Genomic DNA, 23922 nt, shown 5'->3' on the forward strand with positions numbered 1-23922 from the left:
CCGTGGACAAGAATATTTTTTGCGCGTCCACCACCGTCTCGTCGTCGCCCAACACGACCCTGATCCCTCCTGGCCTACGCGACTTGCTTGTGCCGTGCACGCGCCCTTTAGCCGTCTCGCAGTGAAGTGAATTGATTGACCACCTTGACCACACAACACTGGGACGTGCCCCGCTTACTCTGTCCCCCAGACTGGGACCCGGTAACCCCATCCAGGGGCTGTCTTCGCATCGCGACTCGTGATGCTCTCTCGCCGACTCCCCCCAAGATAGTCCGACATACGTCTGGTGCCATGCCGAGCTGGCGACCGCTCCCGCGAATCGCTTTCGCAATCTGCATATACCCCTTCCAGCCGTCGTCGCCCGCAGACCTGCCCCTCGAAATCGGAGACGAATTGTACATCATCGAGCAGGGTGGAAGAGATGGCTCATGGTACCGCGGGTACTTGGTTGCGCCGCCCTCGCTGCTGGCCGGCTTGACCAGCGTCAAGGGACAGACGCTGGAGGCACGCGTCTTCTCGGGCATCTTCCCGCGCTCATGCGTCGAGGTGCGCGAGGTGCTGGGCGAAGCTGCTAATAAGGAAACTGGCGCCCTGGAAGTTGGAAATGAGACAGGCCGCGGTAGTCATTACGAACATGGCGCTGCCAACGGCGTTGTCACGCCCACCGAAAGCACACGTGCCACATCACCCACTGCAAAAGGCGCAGGACTTCAAGCGCGAAGAGCCTCCAAGACCGATGCCGTCTCCGCCCTACCCTCGTCCGCTGCCCGCCCCCTCTCGCGCCCCAAGTCCAACAGGAAGCGTGCCGGCAGCACTACTTCGCAATGGACCGCCCGCGAAGAACACCTCCAGCAACTCATGCTGCCATTGTCGCCCGTATCCGACCCCAATGCGCCGCGGCCGCCTGCCCCCGTCCCCATGTTGAAGATTGGCGACGAGACACCTACATCTGCCCAAGAGCCATTGGTTGACGAAATCGCGTCTTGCCTGCGGGAATGGCACTCTACAAAAGTACACGAGCTTCTTCTGGCACGGAAATACAGCTCCCTGGACAAAATGACTACGCTAGTCAATCGTCTGGATATTGCGCGCCGCCAGCTGTTGCACAAGGTGCTCACCACCAAAGAGCTGGAAAAGGTACGCGAGGCAACCGTGTGGAATCTGGTGGCGGGCAATAAGATGCTCTGTGGGGACGTCATTGTGCGGAGTCCCTCGCAGCGTGGCCGCATCTTGACTGGCGACGACTCGGCTATTGATGTCACAAAGCTACAGTCGATGATGAGCTTGTTGGAGAGCCGCCCCATCTCCCCAGTCGACGAGCACAACCTCCACCACCTATTCGTGAGCTTGAAGCATGTCGTTGGAGACGTTGTGCAGGGAGCTGCCCAAGTGAGCATGCACTTGTGTTTGAAGACACCGGGCACAGCGCCACGGCCCCTCTCAGAAGCTTATTCTTTTGATTTGACCGCACGAGATGGCTCAGCCATCTCGCTAGCAGGCGACAAATTACGAGCACTGCTTGTAGACCTCAGCTCAACCGATATTGGCGACGGCGCGGGGTCTGGATCGACCCTGTACCTTGTCTTCAGGCTGATGACCAACGTGCCGCTACGCTCAGCAACGGTAGCAGAAAAGGCGAGCATGACAAGAGACAGCACGCCAAACAACGCGCCAGGTGTGCAGGCTTCCCAACTTGGAAGCATCAAGGGTGGACGGCGCAGTGTCATGTTTGGCTCAAAACGAAAGGAATCCACCAACTCCAGGCACCTCGGCTCATCAGACGGACGTCAGCCGAGCTTCGACGCCAGTCGATCACAGAATTCCGATGAACGACCCGAGTCTGCAACCACGAGAGCTAGAGCACAGTCCAGAGACCAAAAGACGCTGAAGAGAGCCGTTGCAGTTGGTGTGGTGTGTGTAAATCAGCTCATGCAAGCCCAGTCGGAGGCGGATCAGGTCGTCACTTTGTGGTCTACTGCTACAGCGCTCGACGAGTTGTCAGAAGACGACAGTGGTTGGGATAGTTTGTTGACTGAGATTTACCCAAGCTCAAGTGGCAAGTATAAACGGAACGCTCCTATAAGTCAGCTTACCGTCCGCCTCAAGGCATTTGTTCATCCTGATGCTCAAGGGCTAATCGAGAAAATACCGACTCTGCTTCACAACATCAAGCAGACGCGCAAGATTGGCTTCTCAGGAGCCCCGACAAAGCCACGAAGCGACATCTATTTGACTCTCGTTGAACCCTTTCTCCCAAAGAACGCATTCTTAGCGCATCCTAAAAGTGGCACCGTTCCGCTACTACAGTCCTCGTCAATGAGCAGTCTTCAGCTGACTATCGAGGTTCGAAAGAGCTCAGGGGAACGCATCGACGGATGCATCTATCCTTCCACCAACAGCGCAGGCCATACCGCATGGCGCACTACAGCAGTCGAGCGGGGCGAGGGCTGGAACTCGACCATTCGACTTGCCATTGATCCGCAAGATGTTCCCGGGTCGCATTTGGTTATGAGCGTTGCAGACGCGCCAGGCTTCCCATTTGCCCTATGTTGGATGCCACTCTGGAATCAGGATGCATTTACTCGCGACGGAGACCACGCGTTGACGTTGTACAAATACGACGAGTATACGTCGGGCATGATCGCAGGAAAAGGCGCCTATCTTGGTTTGCCATGGAGCGCTAAGAAGAAGGATGAGCACGTCATGGGTCCCATGGCAGCCGTACATCTCAAGACCTTCCTCTGCAGTACAAAATATTCACAAGACCCGAGTATCCTAGGCCTCATAAAATGGCAGGAGCAACCACCTGGAGAACTAGTCGGACTACTACGGCGATTTAATTTTGTTCCGGAGATTGAGATCGTTAAGCTCCTGGACGTGGTGTTCGATGCCCTCTTTGCGATTCAAAGCCACTATGCGGGAAGTGACGAATACGAAGATTTAGTCTTCAGTGCCATAGTCATCGTTTTAGGCATTGTTCATGACCGCCGATTCAACCTAGAGCCCTTGGTGGATCAATATGCCCGAACCAAGGTGTTTCACTCCCTTGTTACATCATGCCTGATGCAGAGCTATGGTCGACTGCTGGCTAAGCCTACAGACTCAGCAAGTTCTCGACAATTACGAGCCACATTCAAGGTCGGCAAGCTCATTATGAAGTTCCTGGTCAACGCCCGCGAGAAGCAAAAAGCAAAGGAGGAGAGCATAGGCATCAAGGACCGGGCCCAGTTCAGCAAAGAAATGAAAGTACTCTTCCGATCGCTGGAGGCTCTGATGATGAACCCATCACCAGTACTGGTTGGCACAAAAACTCTGCTGGTGCAAAACTTCCACTCGTGGCTTCCTGAGCTGGAGGGTTGTATGCCCTCCATGGACGTGTACAAGCTAACCAAGAGCTTCATTGAGTCATGCTCGAAGGTCCAAGGAAAGCTTGTTTTGTACAAATTATTACTGATACATCATCTCTCCGATCTCCAAATCTTCCGTTCGCCGGATGTTCGTCGCATATTTCTCGCAGATACTGTAACCTGGCTTGCTCCATATTGGGGGAAAGTTGAGTCTGTTACCGACCAGTGGAAAGAGCAAGTGCGCCTGTGCTGCTCTGTAGTTGCATCTCAAGTGGAAGAGCTTGGGCAAGAAGCCTGTGAATACATGCCAAAGTTAGTAGATTCATATCGCGCGATACAGGCAACGCCGCGACCCACCAAGAAAACGCTCTCACTGCTATTCCCAACCACGTATCCTTTTCAATCGCGGGCGGCAACGACCGAAGCACCCTTCGATGAGGCCATGGCTGAAATTTCGGCCGTACTTGCAGCAATGTCGAGTCTGCCCACGCTTGTACACTTGGATTGGCCAAAAGATGACATTGCAGAATTCTTGTTCTCGGTCCTACAAGTCTACATTTCAATCCTTGACTGCGAAGCATACCCTAGCTCGTGGTTGAGCGTGCACATCTATCATCACAAAGCGACCATGCGTGCTTTGGAGAAGTTGTTCAATATACTGGTCGACTCTTTTCTCCCTCTACCTGACGAAGCCGATCTTTTTAACACAGAGTTGTGGCGAGCCTTCTTCGATGCGTTACTAAAGCTTGTCGGTAGCGATGCGCTTGCTCTAGAGACTTTCCCGGAGCAGAAACGGCGAGCCGTGTGGAAAATCGCTGGCGATGTCAGGGAGCACGGCGCCGACTTGCTTCAACGCAGCTGGGAGGCGATCGGGTGGGAGAGCAGCGCTGAAGATAAAAGCCAGTATGGACTTGAAAAAATGGGTGGCTTCCAAGTGCAATACGTGCCTGGGTTGGTCGCACCTATCGTGGAACTGTGTCTTAGCGTTCACGAGGGGCTGCGCAGTGTTGCGATCGAGGTCTTACAGACCATGATCATCAGCGAGTGGACGTTGAGCGAAGACCTCACCCTCATACAGGCTGAAATGATCGACTGCCTAGATCATCTCTTCAAAACTAAACATTTGACAGAGGCAGTGTTGCAGAAACACTTCATTCAAGAGCTCGTAGAATTGTTTGTACCGCTAGCGCAGGATCCCGAGGAGCCATTGCTCGCAGCACTGAAGGACCTAATTGCGACAATCGACGAACTCCTAGACCTCCTTGTAGCTGTCCACAGCACCGAAGCAACGGGTGAGATATTCCATATCATGGATACATTGCACCTGATGGAGTTTTTGAAGGATATGCAGAAAGAAGACATATATATCCGCTACGTCCATCAATTGGTTGAGCTGCAAGCGGAGGCGCAAAATTTTACAGAAGCTGGCCTTGCGCTTCGACTACATGCTGAACTATACGAGTGGGATCCAAACCATACCGTAGACCCGCTGACGGAGCCCAATTTCCCACCACAACCCTCATTCGAGCGAAAGGAGCAGTTGTACTTCCAGATGATCGAGCACTATGAAAACGGCCAGTCGTGGGACAACGCGCTAGGAGCCTACGTAGAGCTTGCGACGCAGTATGAACACAACGTGTTCGACTTTGTTAAGCTGGCTCGTACACAGCATGCTATGGCGAAAATCCACGAGAGTATCGCAAAGGGCGAGCGTTCCAACCCACGCTATTTCCGCGTAGTGTACAAAGGCTTAGGGTTTCCAACAGGACTTCGCGACAAGCAATTCATCTTCGAAGGGTCCTCAAACGATCGGCTCGCTTCGTTTACAGATCGTATGCAGCAACAACATCCTTCAGCGCAGATTCTCAACACGGGGGCGGAGCTAGACCTCGAAGGCCAATACTTGCAGATATTCCCTGTCAGCCCGCAAAAGGACCTCACACATGCCATCTACCAACGGGCGAAGGTCTCGCAGCCTGTTAAAGACTACTATCTTTTGTCCCGCCCTTCTCACTTCACTTCAGCATCTCGACGTTCGCCGTCTGCTGCTACGACAAAAGAGGCTACTGTCGAGAAGACGGTATACACTACGGCCGAGACGTTTCCCACAATCCTACGAAGGAGCGAGATCGTCGCCGTGGGTACAATAGCGCTGAGCCCTCTGCAAAATGCTTTAGAGCGCACATCACGAAAGACGGTGGAGCTTCTTGCTCTCGAGAAGAGGATCACAGACGGCGATGATACGACTTTCAATACTCTAACTCAAGAGCTCATGTATGCCGTCGACACCAACTCGGAAAATTGTGTCGCCAATTACCACGACCTGTTACCCAACCCACAAGATCGTGGGGGTGAGGAAGAAGATAGTGAAGCTCAACAAGAATCGAACCCATTGGAGAATGGATTAAGGGTAGCTTTGGTCGATTACGCTCTGGTCATCCGCCGCTGCTTGGGTTTGTACGCAAGGCCCGCGCAACAAACGACCAAAGCAGACCTCACTCAGCGTACGTAATGGCTTGCCGTCTAATGTGTCTATAGCTAACGATATTTCAGGGTTCGAAGCGGCTTTCCACCGGGAATTGACAGTGCTGATGCCGCCAAATATGCCGCCGCCGCCGATACGATCTCCTACCGGCTCATGGCTGGTTGCAGCCACTTCGCGCCCACAGAGGGCAAGCCCCACGCCAGATGACACCCAAGTCAACGGCACCAGAATGACCTCGCCGGCTCCTGATCGTAGAGCTTCACGGCAGGATAAAAAGAGATTGAGCCTCGCCTTCCTTACAAAGGGTGTCCTAATGGGCGACGCGGTGAAAGAGCAAGAGACTAAATCTGACAAGCGATCCATGGACGATGATGAATCGGTCGCGACATCAACGCGCAGTCCAAGTAGAGAGATGAGCAGGAACCGTCTGAGCCTGAGTTTTCTCAATCACACACCTAATTCTCCGCAGCCCGAGGCTCTGCCCTCTTTCCCGTCCAACCATGTCAGCCATTCAAGCCAGAGTCCAAGTAGTCTTCAACGAACAACCAGCAACAAAAGACCGGAGACGAGCAAGAGTGGCAAGAGCGACAAGTCATCACGGACGGGCAGCGTGAAGAAGAGGCTGAGTTTTATGAACATTACAAAGAAGAGTAGTAAGAACAGTGTCCGGGGACGCGTTAATGATACCCTGGTGGAAGAGTGAGATGGTATACATGGACTGTTAGTGTTTCTGAATTCGTTTCGTAGCGGCCATATGCCGCATAATTGTCTGGATAAGTACAGTTTCGCGAAGAGGATGCTAGGGACGTTGGATAATTCGCATTTGCAGCAGCGACATTTTGTAATGTCCGCGCGGCTTTGGTAATATTTGTACGATGATTTGAGATGTCTTGTTTATACCCGAATTTACCTTCACGCTACCAAAAAACTGCGCGAGGGAGAAGGACGCTCCGCGCTTGCAATTAGACTTGTTCTTCTGAGCCACGTCCCATACTTTCCACGTACTATATACAAGACATCTCTTTTGCACGCTGTGGTTAATGATGTGTGAGGAGAGTCGACCATGTATAACGCCAAGTAGCCCGTGCGCTCGCGGTTATCGATAGGGCCACAACATGCATGATCCCTGCATTGCCCCAAAAAAAGTTGGAGCCAAAAATTGAAAAGTGAAGGTCGAGGTGCGTGCCGTCTACTACCACAACTCACTCGACAGTCGCCCATCATGTCGCTTGAGGAGAGACTGAGCAAGATTCGGGACAACCCGAAGCTGCAGGGTCAGCAGCAGGTAATTTGAAGCTCCCTACAGCGTCATGTCGGTTGCTAACCCGCCTCAGACGCATGTGCTGCTCTCGGCCATCGAAGACACGCTTCGCCAGCAGAAGTCAGAATTCACCCCGACAGCCTACTTCGCGGCGCTGCTGTCGCTTCTTAGCCGCCAAATTGGTGCGCAAGGCATTGCAAACAAGGAGAGCGCCACGGCTACCATCTATCTCCTCGACCTGGTCACACCCCACGTCCCCGCCCCGCTGCTGCGCTCCAAGTTCACCGACATCCTCACGAGCCTCGCGCCCGCCCTCACCCACAACGATGCCGAGGCCCCGCTGATCCGGTCTTCGATAGGATGCTTGGAGTCACTCTTGGTGGTGCAGGATGCGCGCGCATGGGAGCTGCCGCAGACGCAGATTAGCCCGCGAAGAGCTGTTGCGGGACTACTCCAGATTTCCGTCGACAACCGGCCCAAGGTGAGGAAGAGGGCGCAAGAGGCACTCGCAAAGGTCCTCGCGAACCCCCCTCCAAGCCCTGCGCTTGACCACCCCGCCGCCGACATGTGCGCTGAGACGGCGCTCAAGATGCTAAAGGACATTGCAGAGGCGGCCGCCAAGTCACGGAAGCACAAGGCCAACAGAGACGCTGGAAATAAGGACCCAGATCTTATCCACGCACTGCAGCTCATCAAGACGATTGCGACGTCGCCTGGTGGCTGGCCCAGCGGCAAGATCGATGTGCTGTGCGAGCTGTTGCTGAACATCTCCAAGTCGACCAACGAGTTCCTGACCATGGCCGCCTTCGAGATTTTTGACGTCATCTTCGCAGGCATGGCCGACGAACTTGCATCCGCAAAGCTGCCCCAGCTCCTCGACGTCATCTCCGAGCTTCAGCCGTCGAAGAACGATTCGCAGCTGCTTCCGCCATGGATAGCCGTCATCTCGCGAGGCTACGAAGTCTCTGCACAAATCGAGCCCGAAGACACCTTCATGAAACTACCGGAGATATTCACCATGATATCCACATTCCTCACATCGTCGTCGCATAACATCCGCATATCCGCTTCTGAGTGCCTGATCTCTTTCCTGGCAAACGTCATACCTGACAGCGTCATCCTCGAACCCTCCGTATACGATGAGAAGATATTGGAGAAGGTTGCCAAAATTGCGCAAGATCTGCTGAGCGTCAAATATCAGGCTGCTTGGATGGAAGTGTTCAGCATGCTGTCTGCCATGTTTGAGACGCTCAGATGGCGTTCAGACCCCCTTCTGAGGCCAGTTCTACGGATCGTTGGAGACTTGAGGAGCAACGAGAGCTTTGCAGGCAAGAAAGAGGCGGATGCCGTAATCTCGCGAGCGATCAGTGCCATGGGCCCGGACGTAGTACTTGAGATCTTGCCACTGAACCTGCCGCGACCGCCCCCTGGACAGACCGGCAGGGTGTGGATGCTCCCTCTCCTCCGCGACTCGGTACACAATACGAAGCTCGCGCACTTCACGGCCGAGATGGTACCCCTCAGCGAAGAGCTCTACCAAAGGGTTATCGATCACGGCGAAAGGGAGAAGACAATGGAGGTCAAGGTATTTGAGACGGTCGTGCAGCAAATCTGGTCTATATTGCCCGGCTACTGCGACCTTCCACTCGACCTCGTCGAAGCGTTTGACCAAGGTTTCTGCGAAATGTTGGCGAATCTACTATACGGTCAGGCCGACCTGCGGACAGACATTTGCCGAGCCCTACAGAACCTGGTAGATAGCAACAAGGTCATCGTGGAGCTAGATACCGACGATGATTTGCTTGCGCAGGCTCGGATTTGCAAGGCCGGTGCAGCTAAGAATCTTGAACATCTGGCAGGGTTTGCAAGCAACATGCTTGCAGTCCTATTCAACGTGTACAGCCAGACCTTACCACAGTACCGGGGTACTATTCTTAAGGCGATCAATGCTTTTTTGAGCATCGTCCCGGAGAAGGAACTCATGGAGACTTTCGAACGAGTTGCGAGTAACCTGGAATCTTCATTGGCAGAGACCGGTTCACAAACGCAAGCAGACAAGCAGAAACAGGACAAGAACCAGATGAAGATGCCGCCGATGAGCCACACGCTCATGGATCTAATCATCACAATCGCCCTTTATCTCCCGCGGGATAGTTACCGTTCGCTCTTCCGCATGGCTGAGATCATGATCAACAAGGACAACGACCCACAGCTACAGAAGAAGGCATATAAGCTCATACCCCGCCTCGCGGAATCAGAAATGGGCAAAGCAGCGCTGAAAGATCGGAACGGCGAGCTGCAACTGCTCCTACTCCACAGTGCAGAGAAGGTTTCCGCGCCCGCGAGGAGAGATCGATTGCACGCACTCCTTCAGGTCATCGAGTCCTTGCCACAAAGCGATCTACACTTCATTCCATCCATTCTCTCTGAGGTGGTCATATCGGCCAAGGAGACGAATGAGAAGGCACGTGAGGCAGCCTACAACCTGCTCGTCGCTATGGGTGAAAAGATGGCAGAAGGCGGCAAAGTCGTGCAGACCAAAGTGCCAAATATGCCCGCCGATGCACCGACCGTGGATGCATCATTGGAAGAATACATCACGATGGTTTCAGCTGGCCTGGCCGCCTCCACCCCACATATGATTTCCGCCTCCATCACAGCTGTAACCCGGATAGTATACGAGTTCCAGGCCAGGGTATCAAAGGAGACAATCACAAATCTCTGTGATCTCATGGACATCTTCCTCCAGAATCCGAACCGCGAAATCGTGCGCAGTGTGCTCGGCTTCGTTAAAGTCGAGGTTATCTCACTGCCAGAAGCCCTCATCAGGCCGCGCCTAAAAACACTATTATCGAACCTTATGGTCTGGAGCCATGAGCACAAAGCACACTTCAAAGCCAAGGTGAAGCACATAGTTGAGCGTATGGTCCGAAAATTCGGCGTTGATGAGGTCGAACGCGCTTGTCCTGTGGAGGACCGCAAACTCATCACCAACATACGGAAGATGCGCGAGCAGCGAAAGAAGAAGAAACAGCAGGCCGAGGAAGACGGTGAGGCGCCAAGTGAGAAGCCGAAGGGCAAGTTTGAAAGTGAATACGACCAGGCTGTATATGGCAGTGAGAGCGAAGAGAGCGATGGAGACTCGGAAGATGAGTTTGTTAAAAGTCAGAGCAAACAAAGAAGCGGCAATGCCAAGGGCGGCAAGACGTATATCGTGGAAGATGAAGATGAGCCGCTTGATCTGCTGTCCAAGCGCGCGCTGGGTAACATATCATCTACAAAACCGCTCCGCCAACGCAAACAACCAACAAAGATGAAGACCCGCACAAACGAGGACGGTAAACTCATTCTTGGCGATTCGGACGCAGATGACGCTGTAAAGAGCAAAAAGCCTAAAGGAACAGATGCCGATCACGATGTGCTCATGGACTTTGACGACCAAAACACATCTCTCGAAGCCGGTATTAACGCCTACGTCGACGCAATTCGTGGTCGCGACGCGGCGCAGCGCGGTCAAAAGGGGAAACTAAAGTTCAGCAATAAGAAGACCAAGGAAGATGAGATGGACGTGGATGATGATGGTGGCGAGGCGGATTGGCAGGAGGTCAGGAAGGCGAAGAGTGGGTCCGGAATGGGCAGGGGCGGATTCAAGAGTGGTGGTGGTGGTGGTGTCAAGACGCAAAGGAAAGGATTAGGCGCTGAAAAGCAGAGAGGTGCGAATGGTGCCTCTGCTGGCGGCGCGGGTGCGAAGGGGAGAGTGGAGAAGAGCAAAAGTCCGCGGGGTAAAGGATTTGTCAGGGGAAAGGGCTTCGGGGGTAGATGGAGTGGGCCAAAGTAGGCTTTCTCACTTAAAAACTAGATAGGCGTTTCGATGAGTTGGGTTAGGTTCGCTTTTGCATGAATAGATACCATTTCCCCATCCTCATGGCTGTGATACCCATCTGTACGATTCGGTGTAGTAAATGGCGTTGATGGTTGCGAGACGCGTCTATTTGAATAGGTTTACGTACACCCTTCGAGAATGATGCACGGTGGCGCATTCATGCTTGGACATTTCGACATGAAAAATAAACATTAATTTTGTGACTGCTTGGGCCGAATATGGAAAGTACTCCGCATAAACAATCATAACCTCATAATAGCGCTGTAAGGCCCAGTCTCAGTTCACAGAAGCCCAGAGCCCCAACCCAGCCGACACCAGCAGCATGCAGCCCCTATACAAATTCAAGGTTCCCCACTGCTTCACCAACGCATGCGTCTTACTCCCCCCTACCTCCTCTCCCTCTCTTTTCTCTCCTGCCTTTGCTCTCTTCTCCAACTCCGCAATGCTATCCCACATCAGCAGCCTCGTATACGGCGCAAGTCCAAACGCGCCCACCGCAGCAGCAACGTATAGATTCCGCTTCCCTACGCTAGTCGATACCGTGTGCGTTTCTCGATAAGCAAGCGTTGCGAAGCCGACGGCGGAGCTCATGGCGAGCGATACGACGGGTGTTATGGCTGAGTCGAAGAGGATTTTCCATTGCACGGCGAGTGTGGAGGGTGGGGCGTGGAGAAGGGCTGGGATGGTGACGATGGTGGTGCTCAGGTTTGTGCCTGTACGCGTGTTAGTGGAATGGAGGGAGTGGAGGGAGAAGGGGGATGGACCTGCTGCGAGAGCGATGGCGAGGACGGAGTAGGTCTGCAGGATGGGCGTGAGGTTCTCCATGGTGAGCTGCGGAAGATGTGAGGCTTTTGATGTGGTAATGCTCGTGTATATGGTATTGTCAATGCGCTGTGCTTGTATGTCGCGGTCAGTTCGGATTGTTAGTTCTCATGATGAGGATCAAAAGTCTGGGTTCCAGTGTTGTTTTCATACTTTGCGGTAACGCACGTAGTACCTTTCGCGCGTAACTAATGCTATGTCATGTCGCGATGGTTGTGATAGCGCGTCGAGTGTTACGGCCGATCCGATTAGTGAGCACCGAAATGGACTAGGCTGTGTGCAGGATAGGTACTTCCCGAGGTCGTAGCTTCGATCTCGTGCAGCGATGCCATGCATTGTCGAACCTATGGGACCTGATGGCAGTTCTCCGCGTCGATAACAGGAGCGACGTCGTCATCAAGCATAGCTGCTATCCTTCTCTTCGACACATGAGGCGTCGGCGGGTCATCGTCCATCAATGTGTCCACCTCGCCCACCAGCTGTGCTACGCTCCTTCGATCCTTCGCTCAAGTAGTCAGTACTAACATTACGACTTTACTATAGAGCACTGGCAAGCGAACGCTAAGTACTGCATGTTCCGTAAATTGATCATAATGAACAAGTCCAAAGGCAACCGGCAGCTAAGATTGTTAATAGGGAAGATCACGCACTTGTACGGACTAGTTCGAGGCTGAGCTTCAATTGAATGACTGCTAGATTGGAAGTAAGGAGATCCCGTAGTCCCCATCTCTCTAAGAGGGCTTCTGATAATACAGTCCCTAGTGTGCTGAGTCCGCAAGAACCTTTGCAATGCTCGGCCTGGCCTTGACCCTCTCAACCCACGCGGCCGTCTCCGTAAACTCAGTCAGATCCACCTTCTCGCCCATCATGTTTATCACAATATTCTGCCATGGGAGAAACGCCAAATCCGCATAAGAGAACTTGTTTCCGACCAACCACGGGCCATCTGCGCCCTTCTCCTGCTTCTTCAGGTGACTTTCTAGGACGGAAGTAACGCGCTTGATTTCGCTGTAGTACCGCTCCTGCGCGCTTGGGATCTGCTCAGCATGGAATTTGGTGAACCAAACAGCCTGTCCAAAATACGGGCCTTGGCCGCTGACTTGATAGAACAGCCATTGCTTCGCGAGATAGCTCTCTTCACTGCCTTGTGGGAAGCTTAGCTTGTGGGCAGTGTCGTACTTTTCGACGAGGTACTCGATGATTGCACCGGACTCCCAAATCGTGACTAGAAGTAGCGAAACGATTAGCGACTATTCTTGTAGGGGGATCATTTTAGCAGGCAAGACGTGAGTTGACTGCGTAAGACGGTCGTGTATAGTGAATTGGGAGATCACATACTATATACATGTTAGCAAAGCACTCAGATAGCATTCGTGGTAGGACTTCAGTACCAACCAGTGTTAGGGTCGTGGATCGCCGGAATTCGACCGTTGGGATTAATGGCTAGATATTCGGGTTTTTTGACGTCGCTGAATGGAGTGTCTTCGACGTCGTAGGGAAGGCCCAGTTCTTCTGCTAACATGGCAACCTTAGGTGGGTTGGGGCCGCGTTTACCCCAGATCTTAATCGGCTTGAGGGACGACATGTTGATTGTATTGATGAGTCACGTGAAAGTTGACCGAAGGAGGTTGAAGATGGAATTGTTGCTGTTGTTGTCGTTGTGATGCATTCTCTCAACGACCAGCACAACACTTTATACCAGTCGACCATTGTGCTACATGCCGAGTTCGCGCTCTCGCGACGTATCATTCGGCGGTTCTCAACACCGACACTGCCTTTACAGCCGCCAACTTACAAATCAGAGATTCTGCTCGGGCTGAAAGACTCCCGGGCATGTTGCTTCATCGGGTGATGTGTTCAAGCTAAGCGCACTGGCGCATTAATGCAGTGTCCCGCTGCCATGGCACGTTAGTAAGCTATTGCACAACGCATACGACTCTGGATAAGTTGTGAATCGCCTCGAACAATATGTGCTGCGTGATTTATAATCTTACCATCAGATTGAAGGACAAATGAAGATGCATTTTAGACGTTCAACGTTACCTAGTCATTAGTCCGAGAAGATTGGTCCGCCAAGAACCACCGAGATGAAGACGACGATATGCCGATTGCGGCTCCCCGCTAGTATGAGGCGTTAATGCAGAGGCGATCTTAGCAGCCTTGCGATGGGAATGCGTAGAGGGGTAGCGGGTTCTTCAAACGCTTGGCCCTTCGGTAAAGTCAGCCGGAAACTGTAATCGCGGAACACATTCTGTGTGAAGCTGTCATGTCGCTATTAGGCTTCCTTATTAATTTGTCTTTGCCTGCAAGTATCCTGCACTTTCGTTTGGCAGCCTAGTCGGTGCAGAGATGTGAATGGTTCTGAACGTGTAGGGCTTGCCATATAGAAACACGTTTGGGTAAACGTGCTGAATATCTGGCTGCGAATAGCCGTTTCTTTGCTATCTGGCTTTATATGTTACTTTTTGTAGCTCTGTTAGCCGTGGATGAGCGTTGCGTTGCTGTCTTCGCATCATCGCAACTATTACCCCATACGTGCCGTCTCGCTTACGTGGAAACGTATCCCAACCGAGGCAGCTTACCTTTCACAAGACCAAAGGTCCCAAATGCCACAATGCTCAATCTCTACCTATATTAGTGTGTTCTGGCGTTGCAAGGGAGTTTAACGCAGCATTTGCATAGCACACTGTGTGACTGCACATACTTTACTCTAACATCGCCAGCATGAAGTTCACACCGGTCAATATGGCACTGTTGTCGCTGGCTGAATCAATATTTACTTTCTATATCTTTCCTCATGTGTTTGCAGCTGGTACTCTGTCATCTTTCTTCTTCATTTTCTCGCTTTTCAACCTTGTTATCTTTCTTATGTATCAAATCATCGTCTATCCTTTCTTTGTTAGTCCTCTGAGACACCTACCACAGGCGAAGGGATTTCTACCAATCATTGGGCATGCTAGGATGTTGTTTCAGCGACCCAACGGTGAGCCGCACCTCAAGATGATGAAGGGAGCACCTAACAACGGCATTATTCTTACTCGAGGTTTCTTCCACAGCGACAGACTCATCTTAACGACTCCCGCGGCTTTAGCAGATGTGTTAGTTCACAAAAGCTATGACTTTGAGAAACCACCATGGGTGCGCGCGTTTCTGAAGAGGTTCCTGGGCGAAGGGTTATTGGTGGCCGAAGGTGTGAAGCACCAACAACATCGAAAACGCATCATGCCTGCTTTCCATTTTAGGCACATTAAAGAGCTATATCCTGTCTTTTGGTCGAAATCCATCGAGTTCTGCAACGCGGTTAAGATGTCACTCGATCAAGATGCATCTAAAGTACTCGAAATTGGGCACTTCTCTACACAGGTCACACTCGACATCATCGGGCTCGCTGGTCTGGGTCGAGATATTGGTTCCTTGCGGAACAGTAGCGACGAGCTCATCAAGAATTATGAGGAGATTCTCGAACCAACAAGGGAGAAGGCACTGTTCTTCATTTTACACTTGATCATCCCACCCTGGCTCATCAGCATATTACCGTGGAAGCTCAATGAGCGAGTCAGAGAAACTACTGGTAATCTCAAGAGGATATGTAAGGAATTCGTGGCAGAGAAGAAGCTGAAGATGAAAAATGAAATTCCAGAACGCCAAGAAAGCCGCGACATCTTGTCAATCATGATTCGAAGCAATGACTTTTCCGACGAGAACTTGGTGGATCAGCTTTTGACATTCTTGGCTGCTGGGTAAGTTACCAAGGGTATACTTTCTCACAAATCTGACTGTTATAGACATGAAACCACATCGTCGGCTCTGACATGGGCATCATACTTACTTTCAACGCATCCAGACGTTCAAGCACGCCTGCGCTTAGAGATCCACGAAAGTTTACCAGATCCGAAAGTCCTTTCCAACCCCGGTTTCGATGTCGCCGGTCTTCTGGAGAGAATGCCCTATCTGAACGGTGTCTGTAATGAAGTCCTCCGCCTCTTCCCAACAATTCCCGTCAGCTCCCGGATCTCCATTCGAGATACCACTGTCGCCGGTCACTTCGTCCCCAAAGGCACGACGCTATTGGTGGTACCTTGGGCAATAAATCGCAACCCCGCTCTGTGGGGTGCAGATTCCGAGGATTTTGTTCCTGAACGCTGGATTGATAAGGATAAGGGCCAAGCAACAATGAATGGTGGTGCTGACAGCAATTTTGCTTTCTTGACATTTCTCCATGGACCTCGCAGCTGCATTGGCGAGCGATTTGCTAGAGCAGAATTGAGGGCGCTGCTTGCCGCGTTTGTCGGCAGCTTTGAAATGCAAATGGCCGACCCAGAAGAGAAGATAGTTGTGGGCGGATCTCTTACGAGGTAAGAGCTCCATGTACGAAATATAGGATACATGCTGACTTTATACCTACCTTTGTAGTAAGCCGATAGGTGGGATGAAACTCAAGTTGACACCTGTGGTTTGGGCAACTTGAAGCAATGGATTCCCGCGATACATGTTGGGTAGAACTACTTAGGGAGATATTGGACGTATTCAACCTTGAAGCTACGAGGATGTATCTCTCTCTTCTATATGTAGTTTCTTGTACATAAGGCGCCTAGAACGTAAGAAGAGATATCTTCTTGTCGATCTAGTTCTGGGGAAAACATCTTGTAAACTGGACTATCTTTGATCTTGGAGCCTAAGTAGTTGAGAAGTGAGCCTTGGTGGTACGCCCGGTCGCTGATATACCTACTAACGCAGCAGACTGCCTCACCTGTCGCAAGCCTCCCATGGGGTATTGATCCTCTATATTCAACAGGCTCGGTATGGCGACACTTGCGTAATTTTGATATGTTCGTGCTTTGTAGCGCTGGAATATTAGTGTGTTCAACCAACGCCGATGAGCGAACTGGGAGAGTTTTTGTACAATTGATTTATGCACAAATAGCAGACTTTGAAGGCGACAACAAGAGGAGTGAGGATATTGGACTCTGAGTCGCACATCTTACGGCGGTTGTACAACAACACGTGACATTTGCGCATGTAAGGAGAGGATTAGGCTTCAATGCGACTAAGAAGACTACGAGTATATGTAAGGAAATGTGGAAGTAGTCTTAAACATCGTCCCGAATCTGTGGCTGGTTAAACTTTCGAGTTGTACGAGCCTACCACCGGCGTTTCAATGCAGATAACACGCCATAAATTGTGCAAGGGCTAGCGATATCGACATGTTGCGCCACCGCGTTAAATGTGGATCGGTGATCTGAAAAGCCACGCATAGCCGTCTCCATATGTAGTAAAACAACAAGCTCGTCAATATCCGGAAGGTCCCCCGACGTGTAGCCACATTTGACATGGTGTCACAGAGTGTGCTGATAGATGAAGTCAGGACTGATTTTAACTCAACGTTGTCGAAAGCTATGGAAGCCATACTTCCAGCAATAGAATCATACGACCTTCTACACAATCCAACTCGTGTTTACAAATACGCCTAGTGCTCCGGTGAATCCTTCGATCGTTCGCCACGGAAACACGATAGAAGGCCCGAATCATTCCAGGCTGCATGTCTAGCTTTATTTTTACGGGTGGGAGTATGTTCGCGCTGAGGAAACAAAACTTAGGAGACGTGGGAACTACTACGCGCTGACGTATCAACATGCGGGGTATCCATCAATTGCAGCAGATGCAGGGCTTTACCCGGCGTATAGTTTCCGTCGGATGCAGGTCTGGTCTGGGAAAGTAGGTAATAGGGTCGGTGAAAGACGCCGCCCGTGAGTGCGGTGAAGCCACCTACGAGGCAGGCTAGTCTAACTGATAACATGTGCGACACGATTAGCGTGCCACAATCATACAAACAGACAGTGCTGAAATACTACAGATCGGCTTTGTACAGGAACTCAATGTGCGGTCATTTTTTTATGATCAGAGAAATAACCAAAGTTGGTGTAGCAAATAGTTGCAGTAAGCAGTAGGGGTTTCCCTATCAGTTACTTGAATTGTGACTTAGAACTTAGAATCGGAGTTTAACCACATGGGTTGCTATGCATCGCAACGAAGTGCTAAGGGCGTAGTGGGAGACGGGGGAAACGGATAATGAATTTAACAAAGGGGAAGCATGTCAGCCGTATGCGGATTATTAAACAAGCCTCCTATAGGGACTGTTGTTATAGGGTGTGGAGACACGCTAACATCTGGGCGCATAGATGAACAGCGGTCTAAGACCGTGGAAAAAGGAATCGGAAAGGAAGTGTCTAACGAATCTAGACCATTTCCGTGGGTCCGATCAAACTGTTGGCAATCGTTCTGTTGAAACCGAACGATCGCGGAAGCTCGGAGATTGGCGCTTCTTGTGCGTAAGTTTGCGGGTAAGTAATGGCAGTGTCTACAATGCATTCCGAGCGTATTCAACCAGTCAAATAGCTTGGAGACAATTCCATGCGCCCGCTCTTGGCAGATCGTAAGATGGCAGCTGCATGATGTCATTTCTAATCAACAGTCCAAGTGAGAAGCAACTAAGCGGCGATCACTCATGCGATAGTCGAAGGGAGTCGCGCTGGATGATACACATCATCCTTTCGAAGAACGGGCACAGCGGAACGTCGGCTGACGCGCACGCAGCGCGTGGTCTAGACACACGGCCACAGATGCTCCATAAAGAGCTATCTCTATAGTGAAACCCTAGTAGATCGATCTAGTGACGGCAAGCAAGTCTTTGAAATTGGTCGTAACTGGTGAGATCTTCTAACGAAGTGCTCGAGACGAGGATCCTCCACCTATTTTTTGGCACAATCGCGATCCCAGATGGCGCGCTAGTCTATTCAAGCAAAGAGTGATTAAACGTTGCAGAACATGGAGCCACAGTATCGGTGGAAGAACGCATGCCGGCGCGAAACCTCCATAATGATCCTCTCGCACTACCGTGTGGAACGGTGCTATGCAGCCTAAGCCTTATGTGGCTTATGAAAAGATGTCGTTTTCAGCAAGAGGCAGAGCGTTGTCGCCAACCCATAAGTTGAGGCGTTGTGTCCTGCAACATGACGGTGGTAGACGAGGCGAGAACAATGGTAGAGGTACCACCATGTCAGTCCATTTTCACTAGATTGGTGTAGATTAGCGGTGTTCTTCCCGGGATGCCTCATCGTGGTCGCAGCACGGCTTGACGCGGTGTAGCGGAAAGCGGCATGCAACAGTAAATGTTTTCACATTTCCCATGGATGCATACCTAGGTAGAATCCCGGTCTATACCCATCCCGGTCTATCTCTATGGTTTCGAGTAAAAATCTGTAGGTCATGGAGTTCCTGAATTTTGTCGACACGGCATCGATGTAGCTGGATCGGTTGAAGACACAACTGCGCTTTAGACCTGGTGGAGGTCTCACTAGTTTGGAATATCCAAGAAGCTGTTCAAAAGGCAAGCATAAGGCGATTATTGTATACAAGAAACTTCAGCCACTTGATGGCGCGTCCAAAGGGGTGTGGACTGGCTACATATTTGCGTCCGTCGATTTCATTGGTCCGGGGAATGTTTCCATGGAACTAGCTTAGCTCAGCGAACGTCCAGACAGCGCATCTTTTTGATCAAGAATCTGGCCTGGCCCAGAGCCGACATCTTCAGATCTCAAAATGCGCTGGTCATCTCTTGGTCGGTAGTGCTCGCTAGATTGGAGCCGCATGCAATCGTAGCCGAAACCCAGCTGCTGCCTGTCAGTAGTCCAACATTCCCACCAGAAGCTCAGTTACCATTCCTCCGGCATTTAGATGGGCAATCGTTCGTTGGAACAGGAGCATACCATTCTCTGGTCGGCGCGACGCCTTCGTGAACCATGTCTTCGCACGCCTTGGGATACCCTTCGAGCTCTGTGACCTCACCAATCGGTCAGCGAAAGGTCGCCATCCCACGCTTGCAGAGAGCCGACTTGGGACAAAATTTCGCCAAAGAACGACGCCGGGTCCCTCGAGCTTGTACAGCAGTGAGTACACACGCGAATAAGCGCATTTGTGTTATGGCTGTTGCTGGATGGTGCGCGTTTTGAACCCTTTTCATGGATATCGCTATCACACTTGCGCTGGAAGTCCTTCTCTTCACTGTGTGGGTGCTAACGGGCTATCCCCACGTTTAGTGCCGCTCCCACAAGATCAAGTGCACTGGCGAACGGCCATTTTGCAAGCACTGCGCAACCACAAGCCGCGAATGTGTATATATAATGCCCCGGAAAGATAGATTGAAGGTGTAAGTGTAGCCGCTCACCGCAATACGTATTACTGTCCTTGCTAACAAGATCCAGCGTCATGGATCAATGCGGTCAAATGGCAGATCTATTAAGAAGATTGAGATCCTGCGCACGCGCAGAAGATAAGGACAAGATAGCGCATATTTTGGGTGCAGTATGTCTTACTTGCGTTGGCAGCGCCCATGTCGTGTCGAGCCTCAGCCGCTGACCTGGCATAGGTTGATGAAGAATTGTCCGAGTATGGACACACGATGGCATCGTCAAATACCGATCCTGAATCCTATGATTCTCACGAGAGCGTGGACATGAGCGGTGCTAACCGTCATGAGGAGCTGAATACTGATTTTTTGGATCCTCTAGTCGAAGATCTACATAAAGACGACCGTGCTCGGGCCACTGGCTTTGTCGGAAAGAATTCAGAGATTCACTGGTTACGTGAAGTCACGCTCCCGCAACCGGGTCGGGGAGATGAAGATATGAGCGGAAGAATACCTCAGCAAGGAGGTTTGTATGTTCCGGGGAGCGAACAGGTGTCTTTTTTCAGTTATTGGGCTGATGGAGAAGACGTCGATGTCGACTTCTTCGTTGATTCGTACGAGCTACCGCCACCGGACACTGCTGAGCGCCTGCTTCAGTGTTACATGCTCAAGGTGCACTCTTCGTTCCCTATACTTCCGCGCAAGGTCTTCGAGGACCAGTTTCGAAAGTATTTCACGGCGCTGCGGAATGGGAACGCTCCGCGCCTGAGCCCAAGTTGGCAAGCGATTCTGAATATGGTCTTTGCAATTGGGGCAAAGTTCTCGCATCTAATCCAAGCTAATTGGCAAGACGATGAGCGGGACCACCTCATCTACCAAACACGGGCTCGAGCGTTTGGCCTTAACCAGACTACGATTACAACCCATTCAGACCTTCCCCAAATCCAGAGCTTGGGGCTTTTAGCTTTCTACTGGCTATCAGTCGGCCAAGTGAGTCGGTAAGCTTCTTTGATGCATCTGTAGCAAATTATTTTAGGCAAGTATGCTGATTCTAGCAGGGCCTGGACTGTTATCGGTATAGCGTTACGTTTCGCGTACTCGCTCGGCCTCCACGTTCGGAACGAAGATCCCTCTGCTACAGCTGGAAAGCGAGAGACACTGGTCCGTACATGGTGGAGTCTTTACTCGCTTGAGCGAACGCTTAGCGTTATAACGGGGCGTCCCAGTATCATAGTCGACGCGTACTGTTCAGTGCCATTGCCTATTCCACTTCCAGAAGAGGAAATTTCGGAAAACGTAGAGGCGACATATCGTGCGCGAAGAGGAAGTACGACAACACTGCTTGAATCAAGCCCCATACATGCCAGCTCTTCCAATGTCGCAACGGAACTTCTACTGGCTCCAACAAATTCCGGCACCGCTGATGCGAACTCGGGATCGTACTTCAAGGCGGTCGTCCAGCTGTCGATCATAACCCAAAGTATCCTCCCGTTGCTCTATTCTGCAGGTACTGTGATTCGACCTCCGAGTAAAGTCCAGCAAGATATGACTCAGTTGAACATGCGACTCGACCAGTGGATCATATCGTTACCGGTGCAGCTCAGCTTCAAGTTCACGAACAACGAGCCGAGTGACGTATTCAATCATGAGCGTCTGCTTCTCGAATTCCAATTCTGCAGTGCAAAGATACTGCTCACGCGCCCATGCCTCAGCGCCTGGAAACAACCTTGGCATGAGCCAAACGAGGCGAGCTTCCCCAGGCAAATGGCAAACAGCTGCATCGAGGCCGCGAAGGTGATCGTGTCGTTGCTGCAAGACGGGCCCCACACGAACTCAATCTACAGCCAGGGCCCATGGTGGTGCATCATACACCACGCAATGCAGGCAATTTCGGTGCTTTTGCTTGGCCTCTCATATCCTTCTTCCACCTCTTATAATAGCACGATGCTCGTCCACGACCTAAAGAAGGCTATTCGCTGGCTCCAGAGAACACAAGACCCAGTAGCTGAGAGCGCCTATAAAGTAGCTCTCAGCGCGTTCGAAAGCGTAGCGAGACGATGTTCAGTAGACGTCTCGGACCTTCGTACCGTGGGCACCGAGGCGACAGTGGCTGCCCGAGGGCAGATATTGCCCCATGCAGTCTCTGATGCAGGCATGGTTTCCTACCTGCCGGCCCATTTTGTCACCATGGCGATGCCTCCAGTTGCCCACCCTGCACTAGCGACTCATCCGACCTACGACACCATGATGGGGGGCGGTCCCTTCCCTTCCCAGAACGAAGCTCCGATACTGAACGAATCCTACTACATGGCCAGATAACGAGACGAGTGTATAGTGCTTGGTCGTCAGGGCGAAAGGGCGTTGGGCGGTAGTCTTATAATAAGCGTGCGGTATTTATTACGTGTGTGTAGTATTCAGGACATTGGCTGGTGAATGGATTTGAGATGGAGAGCGAATGAGGAGCTTCACAGGTGGCAACTGAGTTACAAGGCGATGCTTTGAGTCGCCATGTGACGATGCGCAAGCACGTCATGACGTCAGCTGTAATCCAACTGCTGAAGGAAGGGATGCACATAACACCAGATTCAACGACAAGGTACTGGCACAAGCTGCAGCGCGCTTCGTTCATGATCACATCATTCGACATTGTGTGATGAGCCTCAGGTAATATGCAGCTCGCTCACAGGGAGCAAGACATGGTACCGTAATTGGTCCGCAATCCTACTCCGGTTGCGCAGCTACCTCTAGAGAGTACTCGCTCGCTTACCAAACATCTTCAGGTACAGGTATAACACGTATTTGTTGGTGTTCATCAAAAGAGGGACTTCACGTGACCCGACAACACCCCGACACCCGCAGTTCAGCCGCGCTCAGCCTCTCACTGGCCAGTGCTTGGTCACATGACCCTAGCGCGCCAAGCGGCAGCCTAGCACTCCCACGCCTATATAATCCACGCCTCCCTCGCCCTCCTCCTTCTCTCGTTATCCAAGTGCTCGGGCTTTACGCTTACCAGTGAAGATTCGTCTGAGGTAGCGTTTTTGCTAGTTGAAAACTACAACTATGACCGCTCCAGTTGGTCTTCGGATCGGCTGGGAATTTTTGACACCACATTGTACGCTTTACGCTTGCTTTTCGTTGATTTTTGTGGCTTGTCCGCAAAGTTGAAGAAGAGCTGACGACACCATGAGCTTGACTACACTACACTGCCTTTTACCACGGCTGTTCGATAGCAAGTACGTCTTTGACTAGGTCTTGCTAAGATCTCGACACGCGGCGCGTCTGTCCTGTTCGCGTTGCGCGACGCCAACCTGAAGGCGAGAGGTTGTCCTGGCTCTTCATCCTGGCACTACCACTGCTCCTGCTGCATCGCTGTAGGCCATCCGGTGTACACGCCCTGAGCCTCGACATGATCATGGCAAAGAGCTACACAGCTGTGTGTGGATGGTGGTCGACAGGTCGTGCCCTACGGCGCGTTTAGGCGACGAAAAATTTCGCTACTCGCAATAACACCAGAAACAGATTCGCGCGCCCTCCTCCGAACTCGCCATCGCTCGTTTTATCTCGAAACACGATACCTACGTCGTCACGTCGATGCCACCTTCCTTGCCGCAGCATACAACCCCGCCTCTGTATACACACAGGTCCAGACATGATGGTATGGCCGCCTGTGAGGTATACCTACAGCGAGTGGCTGCGCGCAGAGGATACGCTTATCTTCCGACTGCGTTACAACAGTGCTCCTAACTCATCCACTGGATGCCCCTTCCACGCACCTCTACGACTCAATCCTCGTCGTCCAGTACCACCCCCACCTACGATGAGTCTCCGCTAGTAAGCTTAAGCCTAAGCACAACACAAGGAATGCTGTTAGGACTGAAATGCTCGGGCAGGTTGCAGGAGTCTGGTCGAGGGCGGACCTTCATACAAGAATACACCGCC

At 51.7% G+C, this 23922-nt stretch overlaps 6 protein-coding genes across 6 annotated transcripts; 4 read left to right on the forward strand and 2 right to left on the reverse strand.

Annotated features, from left to right (window-relative positions):
• Window positions 1-3: 3 nt before the first annotated feature.
• On the forward strand, window positions 4-6838 carry K460DRAFT_299706 (uncharacterized protein). The gene is made up of 2 exons (XM_040929807.1): window positions 4-5851; window positions 5901-6838. Exons 1-2 carry the CDS (start codon window positions 292-294, stop codon window positions 6533-6535), a joined length of 6195 nt encoding a protein of 2064 aa, XP_040794595.1. The 5' UTR covers window positions 4-291; the 3' UTR covers window positions 6536-6838.
• Window positions 6839-7030: 192 nt separating this feature from the next.
• K460DRAFT_299708 (NUC173-domain-containing protein) lies at window positions 7031-11143 on the forward strand. The gene is made up of 2 exons (XM_040929808.1): window positions 7031-7117; window positions 7167-11143. Exons 1-2 carry the CDS (start codon window positions 7055-7057, stop codon window positions 10929-10931), a joined length of 3828 nt encoding a protein of 1275 aa, XP_040794596.1. The 5' UTR covers window positions 7031-7054; the 3' UTR covers window positions 10932-11143.
• Window positions 11144-11175: 32 nt separating this feature from the next.
• K460DRAFT_413512 (uncharacterized protein) lies at window positions 11176-11981 on the reverse strand. The gene is made up of 2 exons (XM_040937617.1): window positions 11741-11981; window positions 11176-11689 (listed from the first exon to the last, which is right to left on the reverse strand). Exons 1-2 carry the CDS (start codon window positions 11799-11801, stop codon window positions 11253-11255), a joined length of 498 nt encoding a protein of 165 aa, XP_040794597.1. The 5' UTR covers window positions 11802-11981; the 3' UTR covers window positions 11176-11252.
• Window positions 11982-12414: 433 nt separating this feature from the next.
• Window positions 12415-13450, reverse strand: K460DRAFT_325545 (glutathione S-transferas-like protein). The gene is made up of 2 exons (XM_040930596.1): window positions 13191-13450; window positions 12415-13023 (listed from the first exon to the last, which is right to left on the reverse strand). Exons 1-2 carry the CDS (start codon window positions 13381-13383, stop codon window positions 12557-12559), a joined length of 660 nt encoding a protein of 219 aa, XP_040794598.1. The 5' UTR covers window positions 13384-13450; the 3' UTR covers window positions 12415-12556.
• Window positions 13451-14501: 1051 nt separating this feature from the next.
• Window positions 14502-16455, forward strand: K460DRAFT_392185 (cytochrome P450 3A4). The gene is made up of 3 exons (XM_040935869.1): window positions 14502-15538; window positions 15584-16153; window positions 16212-16455. Exons 1-3 carry the CDS (start codon window positions 14523-14525, stop codon window positions 16264-16266), a joined length of 1641 nt encoding a protein of 546 aa, XP_040794599.1. The 5' UTR covers window positions 14502-14522; the 3' UTR covers window positions 16267-16455.
• A 2794-nt stretch (window positions 16456-19249) lies between these two features.
• K460DRAFT_383286 (C6 transcription factor-like protein) lies at window positions 19250-22603 on the forward strand. Its single transcript, XM_040935442.1, has 5 exons — window positions 19250-19744; window positions 19895-20004; window positions 20060-20159; window positions 20224-20981; window positions 21042-22603. The coding sequence occupies exons 1-5, from the start codon at window positions 19598-19600 to the stop codon at window positions 22300-22302; spliced, it is 2376 nt and encodes a 791-aa protein (XP_040794600.1). The 5' UTR covers window positions 19250-19597; the 3' UTR covers window positions 22303-22603.
• Window positions 22604-23922: the final 1319 nt, after the last annotated feature.

Source organism: Cucurbitaria berberidis (assembly GCF_010015615.1).
Source record: "Cucurbitaria berberidis CBS 394.84 unplaced genomic scaffold K460scaffold_1, whole genome shotgun sequence".
In the NCBI taxonomy this organism is placed as follows: Eukaryota; Fungi; Ascomycota; class Dothideomycetes; order Pleosporales; family Cucurbitariaceae; genus Cucurbitaria; species Cucurbitaria berberidis.